This window comes from Protomyctophum bolini (genome assembly GCF_963924005.1).
Source record: "Protomyctophum bolini genome assembly, chromosome: 2".
Taxonomy (NCBI): Eukaryota; Metazoa; Chordata; class Actinopteri; order Myctophiformes; family Myctophidae; genus Protomyctophum; species Protomyctophum bolini.
In genome coordinates this window covers 39,287,480-39,307,270 of record NC_137863.1, presented here as the reverse complement: position 1 = coordinate 39,307,270, position 19,791 = coordinate 39,287,480, and the positions used below count along the sequence as shown (strand labels likewise).

Genomic DNA, 19,791 nt, shown 5'->3' with positions numbered 1-19,791 from the left:
TGAAGTGCTACGGTATCTAGTCAATTCAAGGAATTTGTCGGATCAGGGTGTTAGTAAGTGAAGTGGAGCAGAACAGAACTGTACACCCTGCACAACATATCAAGAGAATAAGTAACAGGAGAGAGGAGATATGAGTGAGGGAATGGTTCTGCTTTGCTCTGTTCATGGGGCTGTGTGAAGTAAATTGGAGAGGAGGTGGAGAGTCATCACCACGATGACAGGAGGGAGGACAGAAGAGAGGAAGACGGACAGAGGAAAGCAGAGAAGGAGAGAGAGCACACCAGAACGAGCGAGCGCTAATTGGAAGCACATCAATCTGGTTTCCTGAGGACAATCTGAGAGAAAAAAAGCTAACAGGAAAGTAACAAGGAGATAATGAGCTTAGAGAGGAAAACACCACTACAAAAATAAGGGAAAGTGAAAGACATTCGATCACAAATCCATGTCTCTGCTGCTGAAAGTGCTTGGACAGTGACAATGCAGAGTTGCCACCTCCCCCAAGGATGTGCGAGGAGTCTGCGCGCACACACACACACACACACACACACACACACACACACACACACACACACACACACACACACACACACACACACACACACACACACACACACACACACACACACACACACACACACACACACACACACACACACACACACACACAGTCTTGCACTGCAGGGACACAAGCACACAGACTCCTGGGAAATCTAAATCCACTCAAACAAAATATACATATACTTTAACATGTAAATGAATGCTGCGGACTGAGATGTATACATGTATATGGATGGATGGACTGAAGAAAATAAACAACTGCTAAGAGACTGGGGCCTGGGGACTTGGGACTGCGACTAGAGATCTATATACAGTGTCCAAAATTTAAATAAATACTAACCAGATTACATTTTGCAAAGTTCATCACCAATTTGACCATTTGCCAATGCCCATATGCAATTTCACATCGATTGACCGACCCATAAGGAGAAACATGTATGAGAATGGCCACATAAGTGTACCCTAAAGGTCATTATCTAACCTATAGTGTCACCCTAGATTCCAACCTCTGCCTGGAGGGCCATGTAAAAAAGGTTGTCCAGTCCTCATTCTACCACCTTCACAACATTTCTAAAATCAAACCCTTCCTCTCACGCCCCGACTTAACTAAAATTATCCACGCTTTCATCTACTCACGCCTCGACTACTGCAACTCCCTTTACTCATGTCTTTAAAAGAAATCCATTTACTGGCTAAAATTGGTCCAGAACGCAGCCCGCCTCTTAAGGGGCAAGAAAGTTTGACCATATCACCCCTATCCTGGCAACCCTCCACTGGTTGCCAATCTCATTTAGAATTGACTTTAAGATTCTTTACTTTCAAGGCCACGACCGGCATACATCTCGGACCTACTCGACCCCTGAGCCTGCCCGCGAGCTGAGATCCTCAGGCAAGGCTCTACTTACCATAAAAACTGGTTTAAAAAAAGATATAGGCGACCGGGCCTTTGCAGTCCGTGCACCCTTACTGTGGAATGCCCTGCCCCTGGAAATCAGAATTGCCGACTCGGTTCCTCGTTTTAAATCACTCCTGGAGACCCATTTTTATAAAGCTGCTTTTAATCCTTTATCGTTGTGAATGTTACGTATTTTCCTATGTATTTTTCACTTTCTGTTATCCAATGTTTTGCTATTATTATTGTGTTCTTTATTGTGTTCCCTTTGTTGTTAAGCACTTTGTGACCTTGTTCTTGAAAGGTGCTACATAAATAAAGCTTTATTATTATTATTATTATTATTACACTATGTCACTGCAGTGCAGTGTTTTGAGCATTCTTTCCAAAACCATATTGATTAAACAGTTTAGTAATTAAAGCTTAAAAAACACATTCAAAACACAGGATTATATGTGCCTGCTGCTTGCTATGCATTTAAATAACCATTCACCATATTCACACGGTGGCCATTTTGCTATTAAGTTAATGAAATAATGCCACCCCGGGTGTTTCTTCCCCACATGCTAATTATGATGTGAGAGCAAAATGACCACTGTGTAAATATAGTCAATTGAACCACGTGTGTGTGCATATTGCCCTGAGGCCAGATGCAGTGCTAGGCCTACTATTAAAGAGAGCACAATTAGATAATTGGAAACAACTGTCGATCAATTAACTCTACCCTAGCACTGCTCGCTCATGCTGGGCAAGACCTAGGTCGCATTCTCACCAGAGAGCTTTGCTGCGATTAAAACGAATCCTGCTGTGCATTTTCAGAAAGTGCGCTTCGTTTGGCAGGTGTGAAGGCTCTTTCGAATCCTAATGCGCAACAAAGAACCGCATTTTACTCCGAGCAAAAACGGGGGTTTCGCTTCGCTTCCAATCGCGCTCGACTACGATTCGGTGCAGGTGTGAATGCAATCCGCAGCAAATACAGGAAATGAAGCAAACATACGTCAGGCGGGTGAGGAGCTGAACACAGTTGGAGACGGAGAAGGCATATTTTACGCAGCGCAAAGATGTCCCGTTACCGTGGATAGACGTGGTCGAATGAGGAGAGTGGAGACTGAAGCCCTGATCGAAATGAGGACGAGTACATTAATCAATTGCTTAAGAAAACACAAACACTGCAGTGCAGTGTAATAGTATTATAGCCTACAGAATATTCTGTCTGTCTGTGCGTGCCGTAAACATGGAGTGCTGTCACTGTGTGGGGACTAGTGGGGAGTAGGAACTTTCATCTCGATTAACTTGTAAACATTTTGCGCTGCTGTCTGTTATATCAGTGCGCTCAGCGCTGTGCCTCCATGCCCAAAAGAACAGTGCGTGCGTGGCTGCGTGCTTATAGTGAGAGAGCGAGAGAGGGGGGGGCAGTCCCAGACCGTCGGCACGACACATAATGCACGTTATGAGTATAATTATCACCATAGATTTATCATTTCACTGTGTAGGCTAGTTTATGAATGTAACACATTGATAAAGGTCCCCCCTGCTGCGTTTCCAATTGCTGCGGATCATGACAGTGTGAAGGCAAACCGTAGCCAATTAAATATGCAAGAATCCCATTTCTCCTCCCATACGCATTCGAGTCTACCGAAGTATTAGGTGAGAATGCGACCCTAGTGAGATTTTGGCGTTAGTACCGCTCAAGGAAATGACGTTGACGTTTTACAAATCTGTTGTGACTGGTCGAAAAATATGGTATCCGGGGGAAAATACATCCGACCCGACACTTCCAACGATACACTCTCTGCCTTAGGTCGTGACCAGCCTTTGCTCTGTGCAGATGAGAAGGTTGGGACCGAGGCTACTGCTCGCTTGAGTCACTCTCCCATCTCCATCCAGCAGAGGCCAACTCACACACCCCTATACCACAGTCACCCTGAATACCAAACAACCATTATAACCGCGGTATGGCCGTACATACAGTCTATGGGATCAAGACTACAGATCCCATAGCTGTGGCAAGAAAATATAATAAACTTTTTGGAAAGTGACAAATCATCATTCTTTGTCAGTCCCTGCGTACTGTATGCCAACAGAGTCCACACATTTGGGATCTTTTTCAGTCACTGCCTAAAGGGAAAATCACCTTTGTCACATGGCAATTCTCAATGCCCATGTGCAATGTCAGATTGACTGACCAACTAACTAAAAATGCAAGAGAATGGCCTGAGGGCAGACACAGATTGAGAATAGATAATGTCCTTCATTTTATAGGAGATAGGACTAGGAGGACAGTATAGAGCGTCGCAGTCGCGCCCCCCTTTCATGACGACGCCAGGCCCAGGAAATACTGTAACTTTCCAATGCATTTTTCCCATAGACATTTCAAAACGTATTTATTTAAAGACCTTATAAACGTCGTACAAAGCCAACTCTTGTCGTGACAAATCATGACAACAAACACAATATTTTGGACGAAACAGATAATTACAAAGAAGAAAAACAACAAAAAGAAGTGTTGTAACCTGCCGTTTTCTTCTTCTTTCTAATTATTCGTTCAGCCCGAAAAAATGTGTTTGTTGTCATGATTTGTGACGACAAGAGTTGGCTTTGTCCGCGGCGTAAAGGTCTTTAAATAAACACTTTCTGAAAAGTCTAGGGGGGCGGGACTGCGACGCTCTATTGGATTGATGTTGTATGAACTGACAGTGTGTCAGTTGTGTCTGCTCCAGTGGTTGTTCTCAGTATCTCATTTGATTATGTCAAGGACAATACATTACAGGTTGCATGCTTGGTCTTTACATAATGTAAATGAATCTTGAATAAAAGATGAGTTGTCTATAGATTGGGTATGTTTATGCTAGCATGGATGGAGACAGCATTGATTGCAGCCTCTGCTACTCAAAGACCATATAGCTGGTTGCTGTTTCCTATGTCAAAGGGAATATCACATTTCTTGTGGTCTAAAAAGTACTATGATCTGCTCTTACTGGCTGACAGCCGACCCACTTTCAACTCGATCTGTCTGTAACTCAGCCCCAGTCTGACATGCATCTTTCTGCTCGGACTGCATCCTCTAAAATGTAGCAAGAAAATGCCTTGAAGACACAGCGGTAGTCCTTGCACCTAAATAAAGCAATGAATATTTTATTTGTGTGTGCCAGATTTTTCACTCTGATGAAAGTCAACTCTTATCATCATGTTTTCAATGTGCATTTCACTTTTGCGTGCGTACATAAAATTCACAGATATCTGTATCTAACGGCCTGCAGGTCTGTGAAAGTGGCAGGGCTTCTCTCTGTGCTCAGGAGATTGTATATATAAGCACTCTTAGTATAGGGCCCCGATTGGCTTATACCAATGTAATGGGGTCAACTATCCAAAGTAATGAGGATTGGAAGACAGGTGAAGAGGAAAGTGCAGGCAGGGTAGAATGGCTTAACTTAGGGGATGGCCTTCCCGCCTGCAGGGAAGCCAGAGGCCCTGGTTGTCCCAGGTTCAGTTCAAGGACAGCAATGTGTCGAAGTGTGTCACTGAGCAAGACTCGTAATCCCTAATATACAGTGACAAAAAAACACCCCAAGGAGTGGGGACAATTCTATTTTGTGTTGGAGCTGGTCCAAGCCGAGCGCCAGTACCTGCCTGCTGCGTTCCGGGATATCTAGAAGGAGCTCCGTCACATTAAATGCACATACGTACAATAAATTACGTTTTTATTTTAGCCTATTTATTATTCATAACTTTCACATTTCCCCTTCAACGTCCCTTCCTGCAATGGAAAAGGACCGTGGATGAAATGAAACCGAAGCGGTGGCACTGGTGAAAAGACAGGATCTGGAGGTGGCAGAATTGAGGATGATACGACTCTCATTAGGAGTGACAAGGTGTTAGGTTAGGTTAGGTTTGTGGATAAAGCAAGAAAGGCGAGGTTCACAATGTGTCAGCGAGTAAGCCCCTGGGGACCTATTTTCCTGATACAATGTACCTGTTATTTATTGGTCCTGCACAGAACCAGGATCTTTTCCTTCCCAGCCCAGAAAGCAGCAGGACAGCATAATTTCCACTTAATTGATAGCCTTCTCCCAAACTGTACTCCGAGTCTGTGCCGCGAGGCAAAGTAATTAAAATGAGTAAAAGTGTGTTACAGATAATTTAAATAAATATGCTTTGTAAATTCCCCATTTACCGGTACTGCCAACCTCACTGTGGAGCCTACAAATGGCTTAGCAGCAAGATGCCATAAATGGAGCTCGTTTTAACCGATAGCTGACACTGTGGTTAAAACCAAACCAAGGGAAGAAAGAATGCTTGAGTGAACAGTGCGGGCTATTTGACATAGCAATGGACATTTATAATACTTCACCGCATCATAATGACTGTGCTTATTTGGTACACAGCCCCAATTAAATAAGACTTCAAGCTGTCAGAGATCCTCAAAAGCTGCATGGGTGTCGGAGGACACTTGCCTAGCCAACATATAACAAGATGTACGACATCATTAGTGTGTGAGTCCTGTTAATGACCACATTATGGCAATAATTAATGATCAGTCAGACAAAACAAAATGATACAATGGAACAAAACACAAATACAGAATGAGCACACATTTCTAGCAATATGACCGTACTGTTATATTATTAGTACTGGATAGATACTAAATCCAACTGGGTGTTGGGGAATTGGTATATGAAGCAAAAATAGAATGGGTGTCATGCAGAGAAAAAGATTTGTTTCGAAAATCAACATGGTTTAAGGGATTTGCTCAGTAAATCAGCTGCAGCAAATGATAGAATGATGCAGCCAGCCAATTTGGATAATAAAAGGGCCCTGAGAGCAAATCTTTGGAGACTTTGTAATGGAAGGGAATTTAATTAGCATCAAAGGGATTGACAGCTGAAATGCCAAGATAAATGAGCAGAACATCACTGCAGGATTGTGACTGCAGTGATCCTAATATTAATTTCAGGGAGCCGTCAAGCGTCAGTGAACTATGCATGTTGCATTGGGTTTGTAATCGCACTTTTCTGCACAACTTGGCAAATGTTTCATCAGTCATACAAGCAGCCAGATAAACTGAACAACATATTTCATTTAGAAACTGCTGTGTTGACCTAGGCCGGCCTATCGGTCCGGCCACCTAGGCTGGTAATCCAGCCCTCCAGCGCTGGGCAGTGTGTCACGGGTTCGAGTCACAACCTTTGCTGCATGACATGTCTTCCCTGCATCTCTCTCCCTGTTTCCTCTCAACCAACTGTACATCTATCAATAAAGGCAAAAAGCCAAAAAAATATCGTAAGAAAATAAACTGCTGTGTAATCAATCTATAAATGGTACAGGCTATAATCGCAGGTCTTAAAGCCCTGTAAAATCGCAAGACTGAAAAAGATTTTTTACAAATCTGCACTGATGCCATTAAATGACCCCTATGAAATCCTCAGGACTGAAATCAGTCCCCAGGACTGAGAACTTTAAGCCCTGTAATCAATTATTGTCATGTTGCTGCATGGATGCAGAATCGTGCACGGCCGATTCGCAATGCATTGCTGACTCGATTGTTTTTGCCACCACTAAACAACAAGAGATTTGGAGAAAAAGAAGGGAGACCAATATAGAGTCCAGTCAAAAGTTTATAGACTTTAAGTGGTTAAGAGGCTACAAAGTCCACATTATGTTAGTTCAAAAAAAGACCCGCTACATCAAATACAGCAGTGTGACTGTGAATATAATAATAATAATAATAATAGTAGAGCTGACAAAACTGTCAGACAGTAAACTAAGAAAATAACATAATTAATAATAATATTAATAATAAAATAAGTAACAGAAAACTCAAACCTCATACATTATTATTGGTTGTCAATATGTCAGCATGACAATATGGAAGTGGAAGTATTGCCATCAAGCTGCACCAAACCACACCACACTAGCTACACCACTAGGTGGAGAATCGATAAATGGTCCTATACAGTTTGCACATTGAGTTTGTGTATGGAATGATAAGAAGTCTCAGACCCTCTATATACTGCTTCTTTGTAATATGTATACGTTACTTACTAATAATTGCATTTGTATATATTTAAATGTATTTATTAATTTGGTTTTAATATTTACTAGTACTTATTTCTAACTAGGATACTCAGTGACTGATGAGCACATTTTCAGATCCTTATCCAGGCTGTAGGTTCCATAAACGAACCCCTCTTACGGATAAACATTTATCTTTGGTGTTGGTTCTTGCGTTATTTCTCTTAAATACACCAGTTCCCCTGAGTTTGTCTCTCGTGCTTTGAACAGTTCCTGCATGCAGGGTGGAAGAATATTGTGGAGGTGGGCCTTGTACATTATTAAGGCAGTGTTTAGGTCAACTAGGTCTTCTAATTTTAGGGTTTTATTTTTTAATAAAGAGTGGGTTAGTTGGCTCTATGTAGTCCGATTTATGTATTAATCTTATGGCTTTTTTTGTAACAGAAATACAGGATTAATGTTAGTTTTATATGCACACCCCCATACTTCCACACAGTAAGTTAGGTATGGAAGTATGAGGGAGCAATACAGCAGGTAAAGTGCATTATGGTTGACAATGGGTTTCAATTTGTATAGCATGGCAATTGTTTTGGATATTTTTGACTTTGTGTTATCTATATGTGGTTTCCAACAGAGTTTGTTGTCTATGATGATACCCAAGATTTGAAGTTAAGTACAGTTGGAAAGAGATTCACAGATTCGCTCTTCTGGGATTATTAACACCACTTCACACCTAGTGATGTGTCTTTCATGATTGATTCAAAAGAACTAGTAGTTCATTGCCGTGAACATGAACAAACTAGTTCTTGAAACTGTTATGTTCATGCTTTCGTTCATTTTTTTTTTTTTAAGATTTAAAATGTCAAAAAACAAAAAAAATAAAAAATAATATACTTTGTCGTTTGACCCAATTGGCCTGAATGTAAGACTACGTTTTTTTCCAATGGAAGTATCCTAAAAAACGGGGTCGTATTATAATCAGGGACTAGAGACTATTTGACATTCAATGTTCTTTTTCTACAAATGAGTCTTGAAAAATGGGAGTCGTCTTATAATCAGAGTGGTCTTATATTTGGCACAATACGGTATATTGCGCTTATTTGTTTACGTTTTGTAGGCCACGTGAAAAATGTCATTGCCAATGCGAGTCCTCTGAGAAAACAATGAAAGCCAATGTCCTAGCTAGTGTAGATGTCAGTGTTCTCCTGTGTCAGTTCGATAAACTCGGCTGTGATTAATGGAGTGAGTGAGGTCCCGGTTATGCAGAGGGGGGGGAAAAAACGTTCCCTTGGATTTCCCTTCTCCTCAGGATACCAGGCTATCTCATCACCAGGCTAATACACTGTAGTGTAGAACCAATATGCTATAGGGGGTCTTGTTGTGCGAATGCACGTGTGTGAGCATGTGAATGCCACAGGCGGGCAGGCAGACGGAAGAAGCAGCCCAGGCTGAATCCTGGGCAAAGCTGGCCCTCCCTGGCTAATGAGGAGAGGATGCATCCTCAGAGCAATTTGGATGTCTGCTAGTCGCAGCTCCCCGTCCAACATGAAAGCAGAGAAATTGGCAGAAACGTCTCAAGGAATCGATGCGGTCTTATCTAGGACTGGCACACTCACACACGCATGCTCGCGCGGACTAAAAATAAATGCTAGATAAATGATAAATAACGGCAACTTCGCTGCCAGTGCAGAGTGTGCTTGTCAGAGCCAAAATGGTGTCAAAGGCTGTTTTCACATATGCACGCAGTCCGGACCAGGTCCAGCAGATAATGTAATATGAATATAGGGGAGAGATAAGGAGAGAGCAGAATGTGAGCATATGAGCTGATATAGAGAGTGGGAGGGAATTTGACAGAAATGGTCTACCTTTCTGCATGCAATTTATAAAGCAGCAGCACTGTGGTACATTGGTATATTGATTTTGCGTTTAGTTAATGAATAGATCTCATTAAGTCTGTCCCGTTTTGAACTCTCTAGGATCTGGCCCGGCTATATGCATATGGGACATCTTATAAGATTTGATTCCAATATACAGCACTTAGGATTTTGAGCAGCAGTTGGCCCTCCCTCCACCGTCATTATTTATACCTCCTAGAAGTCTCTTCCTGATTTAATTGGATGAACCTGGACTTTACTTTCTGTTCATCTTCCTAAATTGCTGCTGAGTCATAGGGAAACGAGCTGCGGAATCATTACACCATAAAATACGATTAGACAGGAAAAAAACTATGTGAAGGGCCTATGGAAGGTGAGAGAGAGGACGAAGTTTGCCCATTTTTCTGGAGAGGGCTGTGGAAACTGCATCTGCTCTGACGTACGACAGTAGAAAAAATATTGTGGCTCTTGACCCGGTCCCATTACTCTGTCTAATAATTGGATAGTTTGTGTGCTCTGCTGCAAAGGAATCAAGAGGTGGACATGTCGGGTCTGGGTTTTCTCTTCGTATTTACCTATTCCAGGTGAAAAGTGTTATAGACAGAAAAGCCTCACAGAAGAAACAACTGCCAAGTGACACAGGTTTTACAGAATGACTTAAATATTATACATGTTGTATAGCTTCTTTTTTTTTAAGTACAAGGACATCCGTGTATTCAGCCATGCACTGTCAATGGTTTGCTGGAACACCAGATGTTCCCTGCTCGCCTGTTTGCCATATGCCATATTTCTGCCATGTTTCTTGCCATATGCAAGAAACACTGGGAGGAGAACAGAGAATGAGAATCAACTGTTAAGCCGAGCATGACCACAGTCAGGCGAGCTGCTGTTCTATCAGACATGACTAAGCAACAGCAATGTCCAAACTAGAAACTACAGCCCAATTCATCACGGTCACTAGGGTTGGGCTCCTTTAGGATTTTTTCCCTAATATCTTATTTCCTTTAAGATGTTTTTTGAGGGCCTTTTCTGTCTTTCTGACTAGACGTATACGTACCCGTCGCGTCGGCAACCGGCCTACTTGGGAACGATGCAACTTGGGAACCTATAATACCTGTCAACTTGTCATAGCACCCATAGCAACGATCTGTCTGTGTCTCTTTTGTGCCCATACTGTATAATGGAGATATCTGTAGTATGCAATACCCGTAATCATAGCACCCATTTTAACTGTCTGTCTGTGTCTCACATGGAGATCTCTGTATCTGTCTGTCATGCCTGTGTGTGAAGAGTGCAAACTGACTGTGAAAAGTGGACTGGTTAAGTAATCAATTGGCAGGTGTGGGGTTGCCATGGCCATCAATTGGCTGAGGCAGAGGCTGGAAATTGCACAGGTGAGGGGATTTAGGCTTATAGTAGGATATACAGTAGTCTAACAGGAAATGGGGAGAGAGATGGGGGGTGACACGTAGCAAAGGCCATCAGGATTTAAACCCGCAACACACTGTCAGGCTGGACTACCAGCTACGCCAGACACTTTTAGGATTTAACGATACCGGTTCCTTAACGATTCCCTATTAACGGTCCAATTCCTTGAAGGGAAACTTCACCCTTTTTGCAAAATATATGTTAATGACGTTTAGAAGATTTAGAACACTTTCCTGGGGGTCTTTGTGTGTAATATGTGGTACTAGATATTTTAGACTTTAGCAGTGAGCCCAGTGTCTCTGATGTCATGGTTACAGGGCTCACACTACATGTTGTCTCAGTAAGACAGTCCTCCCCCTATCCACAAGGAGGAGCAGTGCACCAAAGCATTATGGGAATTGTAGTCCAGGAAAGAAGTGAGCCCAGTGTCGATGACATCAGAGACACTGGGCTTACTACTAAAATCAAAAATATTTAAAACCACATTTTACACACAAAGACCCCCAGGAAAGTGTTCTAAATCTTCTAAACTGTGTCCCTTTAGTGGTTCCCTTTAACGATCCCTAAATTGATTCATTGAATAGTTTTTTAGACAGAAATGTAAAAACAGCAACACTTCTACAGTCTAAAAGGGATAGCACAAAAAAAAAAAAGACTAGCAAAATGGGTTGGAGATGCTCATTATTAGATCTCATCATTTCTATGCGTACTCACTCTGTGTCTGTCTCGGTGCCTAAGTGGCCATTGATAAATAATTAACCCACTTTCAGTAACATCACCTGCCTACTCAATGTGTGATGTCAGCTCACATATCCAGTGATCCCACTTTACTTGAGGCTTTGACACAGGGGAAATAAATCGATTACCAGACCCAGAAAAGAGCAATGGCCATCAGAGATGTTCTTCATCTCTTCTCGCGCACGCGCACACGCACACGCACACACACACACACACACACACACACACACACACACACACACACACACACACACACACACACACACACACACACACACACACACACACACACACACACACACACACACACACACACACACACACACACACACACACACACACACACACACACACACACACACACATTCCTTTCATCTCTCCCTGAAGACAATAGTTGAATTGTTCCATTCTTATTAATAAAAAGGGTCCTTCCACAGATTTGAGTGCAGTGGCCTTGAGTGCTGTGGAGTTTCTAAATTAGACTGTCGGAAGCACACAAGGGAGCAGTAGTCAAGGACAGGCAATCCATACAATTATAAATGGTTGGTAGAAAATAGAGAATCAATAGCTCCTTAACGGACGATGTTTTCCATTGGACTGAGTGACCAACACAGGTGGGGTTCTTTACCCATTTCATTGCAGGAAAGTCGACCTACTCATCTGTCATGTTCGACATGAAAATAAAATGAAACATTACTAGGATTTTAAATAAAGGACCTAGCTTTAAATACGGTGTCCGTATTCTGGGCACAGCCGGACATTCTGCGAAAATAGCTGATCTACAAGCTAAGACTAAGAGTGAGCCAAGGATAGAGCTCTGGGGAGCCCTGTCAACCAAGTACAGCAGATCAGTATAAATGGTCAAAAAAGCAATTGCGATAACCCAGGAGCATGAACCAATCATCCATCATCATACATGGTATACAGCTAGCATGTGGGATGCCGCTGAGCACTGTGAGAGTCATGTTCTTGTACCTCCTGCCTCATCCAAACACGCCGGCTGGCCGAGAAGCTCTCAGTGATGCAGGTGGACCACAGCCTGCATGGGGGCCGGGATTTTGGACTGTACCTTAGGTCACATTCTCACCAGAGAGCTTTGCTGCGATTAAAACGAATCCTGCTGCGCATTTTCAGAAAGTGCGCTTCGTTTGGCAGGTGTGAAGGCTCATTCGAATCCTAATGCGCAGCAAAGAACCGCATTTTACTCCGCCCAAAAACGGGGGTTTCGCTTCGCTTCCAATCGCACTTGACTACGATTCGGTGCAGGTGTGAATGCAATCCGCAGTAAATAAAGGAAATGAAGCAAACAATGTGGCGGGTGAGGAGCTGAACACAGTTGGAGACGGAGAAGGCATATTTTACGCAGCGCAAAGATGTCCCTTTACTGTGGATAGACGTGGTCGAATGAGGAGACTGAAGCCCTGATCGAAATGAGGACGTGTACATTAATCAATTGCTTAAGAAAACACATAAAAATGTGGTCACAACAAAAAACACTGCAGTGTAGCCTATTATAGCCTACAGAATATTCTGTCTGTCTGTGCGTGCCGTAAACATGGAGTGCTGTCACTGTGTGGGGACTGGGGAGTTATATCAGTGCGCTCATGCAGCGCTGTGCCAAAAGAACAGTGCGGAGAGAGAGAGAAAGAGAGAGGGGGGGGGGGGTGTCCCAGACGGCACGACACATGCACGTTATGAGTGTAATTTTATCACCATAGATTTCACTGTGTAGGCTAGTTTATGAATGGAACACATTGATAAAGGTCCCCCCTGCTGCGTTTCCAATTGCTGCGAATGACAGTGTGAAGGCAAACCGCAGGCAATTAAATATGCAAGAATCCCAATTTCCCCGCCTATACGCATTCGAGTCTACCGAAGTATTAGGTGAGAATGTGACCTTACTGGCAGACCTCAGTACATCACACAAACTTCAGAACAGCTTGTTACAATGAATATCCTGTTACTTGTTATGGTTACTATTGATACTGTTGCTCTCCTATTAATATCCTGTTAAATCCTGTCACATCTTGCATGTCCTTATACTGATCATGATCGTTCAGCCGTATAGTGCACGCTAGGGATGAAAGCTCTCTCCTGTGAGGATATAGGAAATGTGATGGGTTGTTATGCTATTGTGGTATATTTCTCTGACTTTTACTTTTAGTCACAGTGGTGACTGATTCAGTCACTTTCAGTGTCAGCGGTGCACCGTGAAATGAATTGATCTCACGGGACGGAATCCCTGTGTGCAAACTGAAGTGGACACTTACAGGATGGAACAGAGCAATCTGTTCTTCCCGAGGACGCTCAGGTCCTTGTGTGCAACAGGACGCTACAGACGCGGCCCGCAACACGTGGCACTCAGTTCACACACTCTGTCTCTCTCTCTCTCCCTCTTTCCCATCTCTCTTCACTTGATGATACTATCAATAAAGGCAGAAAAGCCCCAAAACAAATCTTTTAAAAAAGAAGAAAGAAACGACCCTTCACCAAAGCTTCTTAGCTGATGTAGCTGGTCAACAAAAATCTCTGCTTGTCCTGTATATATATACCCACACTACTGGTCTGGTGATAGATACATACTTCTATCTATATCTATTAATGGTTCATTCTTTATGCTAACACGGTCAGTCAAGTTCAGATGGCCTACTGCAGTGCTGCTACAGTATATGACACCTATACTGTAATCCCCACAGGATTACATGCCCAAGACATTTATTTAACAAACTCCACATTGTACACAAATCACCTCGAACAATCTGAAGCCTAACATAATTACGAGTTTGCCATAATAATAATAGGTTCCAAACCAAATAAATTGTTCGATTTTACTCTTATGTACCTGTAATATGTAAGAGAAAGAAACCTTAACCCATTCTGTCTTCTACATCCTGACAGTTTTCTGAAAAAGCTATGTTTCTATGTCAGTGGTTCTTTGATTTTTCAAAAATAGCAGACCTACAAGGTCATAGCGCGCCACTTGGTGGCGTGCTATGAGCTTGTAGATCTGCTATTTTTCAATAGCTAAAGCATAACATAATGCTAACACAAATACCAGTTTATCCCCTATTATGTTGCTGAGGCTCTTTCGGCTCTTACAGTGGTAAAGGCAGGAAAACAACCACTACACAGTAAAATCCTCAATGTTGATTTAGCTCTGAGAGTGCACGCAACTTTCAGAGCTATAAATGGATAAAAAAAACACTAAAGATTTTACTGTGTACAGTAGGGCACAGGTCTCAGATTGTCACATAAATATTAATGCCATGATTCAAAAGCTGATTATTTTATACTGCTTTCTGATCATGACTTACAATCATCCACTGACATTTACATAATGCAGACAAGACAGATGACCCACGTGTGGCCCACAGTTTGTCCCCTCTGCCTTGTGTACAGCACATGTGACACTGGTGAATAATATGATGCATTTCCCTAAGAGCACAAATTAGAAATGCCACGGCTTACAGCGGCCACAAAAGTATTCATAACACTAAATCCAATAAAGTGTGATTCATTGTGGCACTTCTATTTTTTATTTTTTTTGCAAGCCACAGGATTAGGAGGGACAATCTGGCCTCACGGATGGTGCATTATCCTCTAGACAGTGAAATAGTGGAAAGACAGCTGTGTCCTATCACCGTGAATAAAACACAGAGGCCATGCCTCAGGGTGTAACACAAGGCTGAGTGCGGTTATTACTGACACATCGTGGCAGTGTGGCAAACCCCTAAAGGCCAGGGCACTACTGTATAGGTGGACGTCTATGTACGATGAAAACCAGACGCGTGAAATCGAAGGAAAATAAATGCATTGCTTGCATTTTCATGTCACAAACAACATAGTGTGGCATAATGTATCGCTATAAACTGCTCAAGGCATGCGTGTTTGTCATGCCCTGAAAGTGTCTCAGGAGACAAAAAGAATCACACTCGTGTGAAGTGAGGGGCGCCCAGTGTGGCTGCCAGTTTCATGTCACATCCTGGGGGGCATCCTGATTTTTTTTTTTGGGGGGGGGGGGGCTGATCATTTTGGGGGCTTTGCAGATTCATGGGGGAAACATCCCCCATAGACTTGGCTGCCACATGACGTGCCTGAACACCAGATGTTGGAGGGACTTGCGCCTTCAAAAAAAGACAGGTTTTAATAATGGTGTGGCTTGATATGGATATGACGTCATGTGGCCAGTCATCTATGACAGATCTATGACATAATGACTCCACATTTGGGCTATGTCTCAGCCCGATCTGACCGCCATCCACAAGTTCCATTAATTATTAAGATGAAAGACAAAGACATTATGAAAGACAAGTTATATATTTCATGAAATTAAAACAATAACAGTTATTTTATAGTCCTCCGCTGCTTTGTCTGTTATGATAAATAACATATTTATCATAACAGAAAAAGCAGCGGAGGACTATAAAGAACTTATGATGTCAAGTTAATTTTGTTTATTGCACGTCGACAATACACAAAAGACAAAGAATGCAGGGATAATACAGGATAGAGACTAGTGCAAGATACATGCAGTGTAGACTAGATGCCTTGTCACTCAGACTTGAATCATCATCATCAAACAATCCTATTTATTAAGATCTGACTAGGATCAACGTGTCCGTAGAGTGATTGGCTACCAAGACCACTGCCCATCATGCTGCCACCCAGGTGGGACAAACCAATCATTCAGTCACCCAAAACATTGTCACTGTCGCTTTTACAAGTCTCAGGGGGAGCCTATCTCAACCATGTACATCTGCTGACTATCAGCACTGCTGTGATGTGATGTGAATTGTTTTCATCAACTGTCAGTACTGGTACTGGGCCCCTGGAGCTTGCCAGCCTGCCATTCAGGCCGATGTGTTTCATCCGGATCTAATCTGATGGCCGCAGCCTTCCGACAACAGTGGAGTCTGTTCTCCTATACGGCAGTGAATGCTGGGCCCTGAAGCCAACCCTGCAGAAGTCCCTTGACGGGTGCTACACCAGAATGCTGCGTGCAGTACTTAACATCAGCAAGACTGTACATGTCACTAACATGACTCTGTATGAGGGATTACCAAGGGTGAGCCAGAAAATAGCAGCCAGGAGAATGGGACTAGCAGGACACTGCCAGAGGCATCAAGAACTGCCAGCCAGCAAACTGGTGCTCTGGGAACCAACACACGGGCATCGATCACGAGGACGCCCCGCGCTAACATACGTGGATGTACTCAAGAGCGATGCAGGAGTGCAAAGTACCAACGAACTGGCCGGATGTATGGAGAACCGGGATGACTGGAAACGACGATGGAGGGCTCGTCTGAGGACGACCTAGAGAGAGCAGCCTTCCGAGAAGTTACGACTCTAGTGAGACATATAGGTGCAGGTTCCTGGACAAACTTTCCACGGTCTCTAGGTAAATATTGTGGAAGAAATTATACATTGAGACTATACTGCACTACTACATACTACACAACTATGAAGACTGCTGCAGACTTCAATGCCTTCCAAAGCAATTACAGAGATGAAAACCTCCAGCTGCGCATAACTGAGAGGACAGGGTGGGGTACATGAATAGAAATGTAATTACAACACTGCACACTTTCCTTACTGATGCATAAAAGGACCATGCAGAAGTGTTTATTGATATCACCGAGCCATTGAATATGTTTGCCTCTGCTCATTTCATGGTATCTGATGCCAGCCTCACAGCCTGAATGAGATAATGACTTTCATTTCAACACATAATAATAGACGAGTATACGCAGTGTGGACCACAACCAGGTGGAAACATGGTGTACACACACACACACACACACACACACACCGTGTTTGCGTGCGTGCATGCGTGCGTGCGCATAAGCATCTGACGTTAAGGACAATAGAGAATTCCCACTGACAAAAACCCTCAGGCCCAATGGGTGTAGATTTATTTTGTGCCTTTGTGCTCTCTGTGTGTGTGTGTGTGTGTGTGTGTGTGTGTGTGTGTGTGTGTGTGTGTGTGTGTGTGTGTGTGTGTGGCAGCAGCGTGTGCATGTACAGTACATGTGTGTGAGCACACGTGAGTGTGACGTTTGACCCGGACACAGCTTGCAAGTACAGCAGTATTTGCATTTAGAATGTCAGTCTTCCTCATCCATCTGGTCTGTGATTAAGCTGTGATGTTAATCGGAAGGATGCACATTCACAATATTTATCTCGGCTTGTATACCTGTCTGCCAATTGGTCAATATTCTATATAGTTTGCATCAACTCCCAGCCTTTCTTCGATTGCTACTTGGCAATTTAAAAAGGACAACGCAAAATCCATCCAAGAGAAGAGATTCAAACAATTCTCTGAGCTTCATTATCACTCTCATTAGGGTCTGTGCATCTGATGAGGTCACTGCCCAGAAGCTGCTCGGTGCAAAAAAGTAGGATCAATGAGTCCTGAATACTAATTCAACGTGATAGAGAACACATCATGCACCCACTGGTTGTGCGTTTGTGTGCACGTGCACACACACAAGTGCATGTGCATGAGTGTGTGCATTGTGCAACTGCGCACGCATGATTTTTTAGGACAGACCCACTTTCCAACCAATACATTTGCATTTACACTGATAGAATATTCTGCCAGCTGGCCAGCAGCGGTGATGCTATCATATGACTGGCTGAGAAAGCACAATCAGATGGAGAATCTCAGGCAATATTCTGTATATCCAACATCAGCATCCTGTTTTCACAGCTTGCACCATATGACTCCATATTTCTTTCTGCAGAGCGGCCAGAGCCAACCTGCAACTCAATTTGTACTGAGACAAATTAAAAAGCCAAGCTGAAAACCATGAATTTACAGAGTTTAGCCTAACCATATCAACCTACGTATATACCTATACCTATTACTAATTAGAAAACTGAAAGGAATAACTGTGTGCAAAGTCAAAATTAATTGAGAAGAACCAGCTCAATACCTGCAAAATAGGCCAAAATAACAGGTGCTGTGAGGGTAGATATGATTCATTAAAAAGGACAGGGAAATTTGAATAATTTAGATTTACATTGTTGAAACTCAAGGCCTCAAGCTTATTGAGTTCACTGATCTTTTATTTAGGAAGACATCTTATGATCTTAATGAGGAATATGCAATAAATGTCTAACACCTTTAGTGTAGAGTAAACATTTATGAGTAGACCACACACTGGTGTTGAATACTTGGCCTTTTAATGGTTAAATTACAGATTTTTATAGAGCAGTTGTCATGTTGTAGGCTTATAGCTACCATATGCCAAGCACTTGCAAGAGCTCATGACATGACACCTTCTGTAGCCTGTCACAAATCACTGTCTAGTGTCTATCTGTGATTTGGCTAAAGTTTGATTCATTTTTGCCGTGTCCATCAGTAATATAGCAGCCATATACTTGACAAATAGCCCATTATGTTTGACGGCCAGCATTATACCCTTTGGAAGATTGTGGCATGATACGTAGTAAGTGTAAGTCATTGGCTAGCACTAGAATTAGAGATTGGAAGACAACTTACCCCAAGGATGACAGTATCATCTCCTTGAAATGTTGGGATGAACTTATCTCCACGGATAATTTCGGATTGATTCAGTGGTCGAAAACGACACAACACCTTTATGTTGCATTCTGCGTTCGCATCAGCCATTGTGGAAAATTATCGGTTGCGCTTCCAAAATAGAAAGGGGGTTTCCCAAAACCTCAATGAATGTTTTCCCGTTAGGCGAATGTGCGTAGAGTAAAACTGTACACTACCACCTCGGCACCTCCACATGAAATCTCGCTCTGTTGAATGGCAGGCGATTAAGGCGAAGCATTTGGCAGAGCAGCCCCAATTTCCAGTTATTTTGGGAGGGGATAAGACTACAATCAAATTACATTAAAGAAATACAAAACAAACAAAAGCGTCACTTTAAGACAGTTAGTTTGGCTTCAAAATGCTCTCACACCAAATTCGGGTGCCGCGTAATTCTGCAGAACACAGGAGTTGCAAATTTGCAATTAGGGGTATATTCCGATTGGCTCCGTTGGCTCCGGCTGGCTGCAATTCCTGCATGTGATGTGCCTGTGTGTGACTGTGTGACTGTGTGTGTGTGCGTTCGTGCGTGTGGTGTGGAGAAGGTGCAGGCTTCTACGATGCATGCCTCCTTGTCTTGCATCACCATTGACAGACTGGTCTCTCAATGGGGGCGGGGCGTGGTGGAGCTATTAGCGTCTCTCTCTCCTCAGCATCATCACGGGTCGGTGGTGCTTGTCTTGTGTGAACATGTCTGAGACCACGCACGGAGCGCTTGGAAAGCTCTC

At 42.9% G+C, this 19,791-nt stretch overlaps 2 protein-coding genes across 2 annotated transcripts in view; one reads left to right on the top strand and one right to left on the bottom strand.

The window, feature by feature from the left end:
- The window catches only part of igsf8 (immunoglobulin superfamily, member 8), a 154,347-nt gene extending 142,678 nt beyond the window's left edge, over positions 1-11,669 (top strand). The window contains exon 10 of the transcript XR_013965148.1: positions 11,660-11,669. The gene's annotated coding sequence lies outside the window, so the exon portion shown is untranslated. The remainder of the gene's footprint in view (positions 1-11,659) is intronic.
- Positions 1-19,135, bottom strand: part of kif5ab (kinesin family member 5A, b) — a gene marked incomplete at its 5' end in the record, with an annotated part of 102,108 nt that extends 82,973 nt beyond the window's left edge. The window contains one exon of the mRNA XM_080780066.1: positions 19,007-19,135. Coding sequence (XP_080636192.1) covers positions 19,007-19,135 — 129 coding nt within the window. The remainder of the gene's footprint in view (positions 1-19,006) is intronic.
- Between the last annotated feature and the right edge of the window lie 656 nt (positions 19,136-19,791).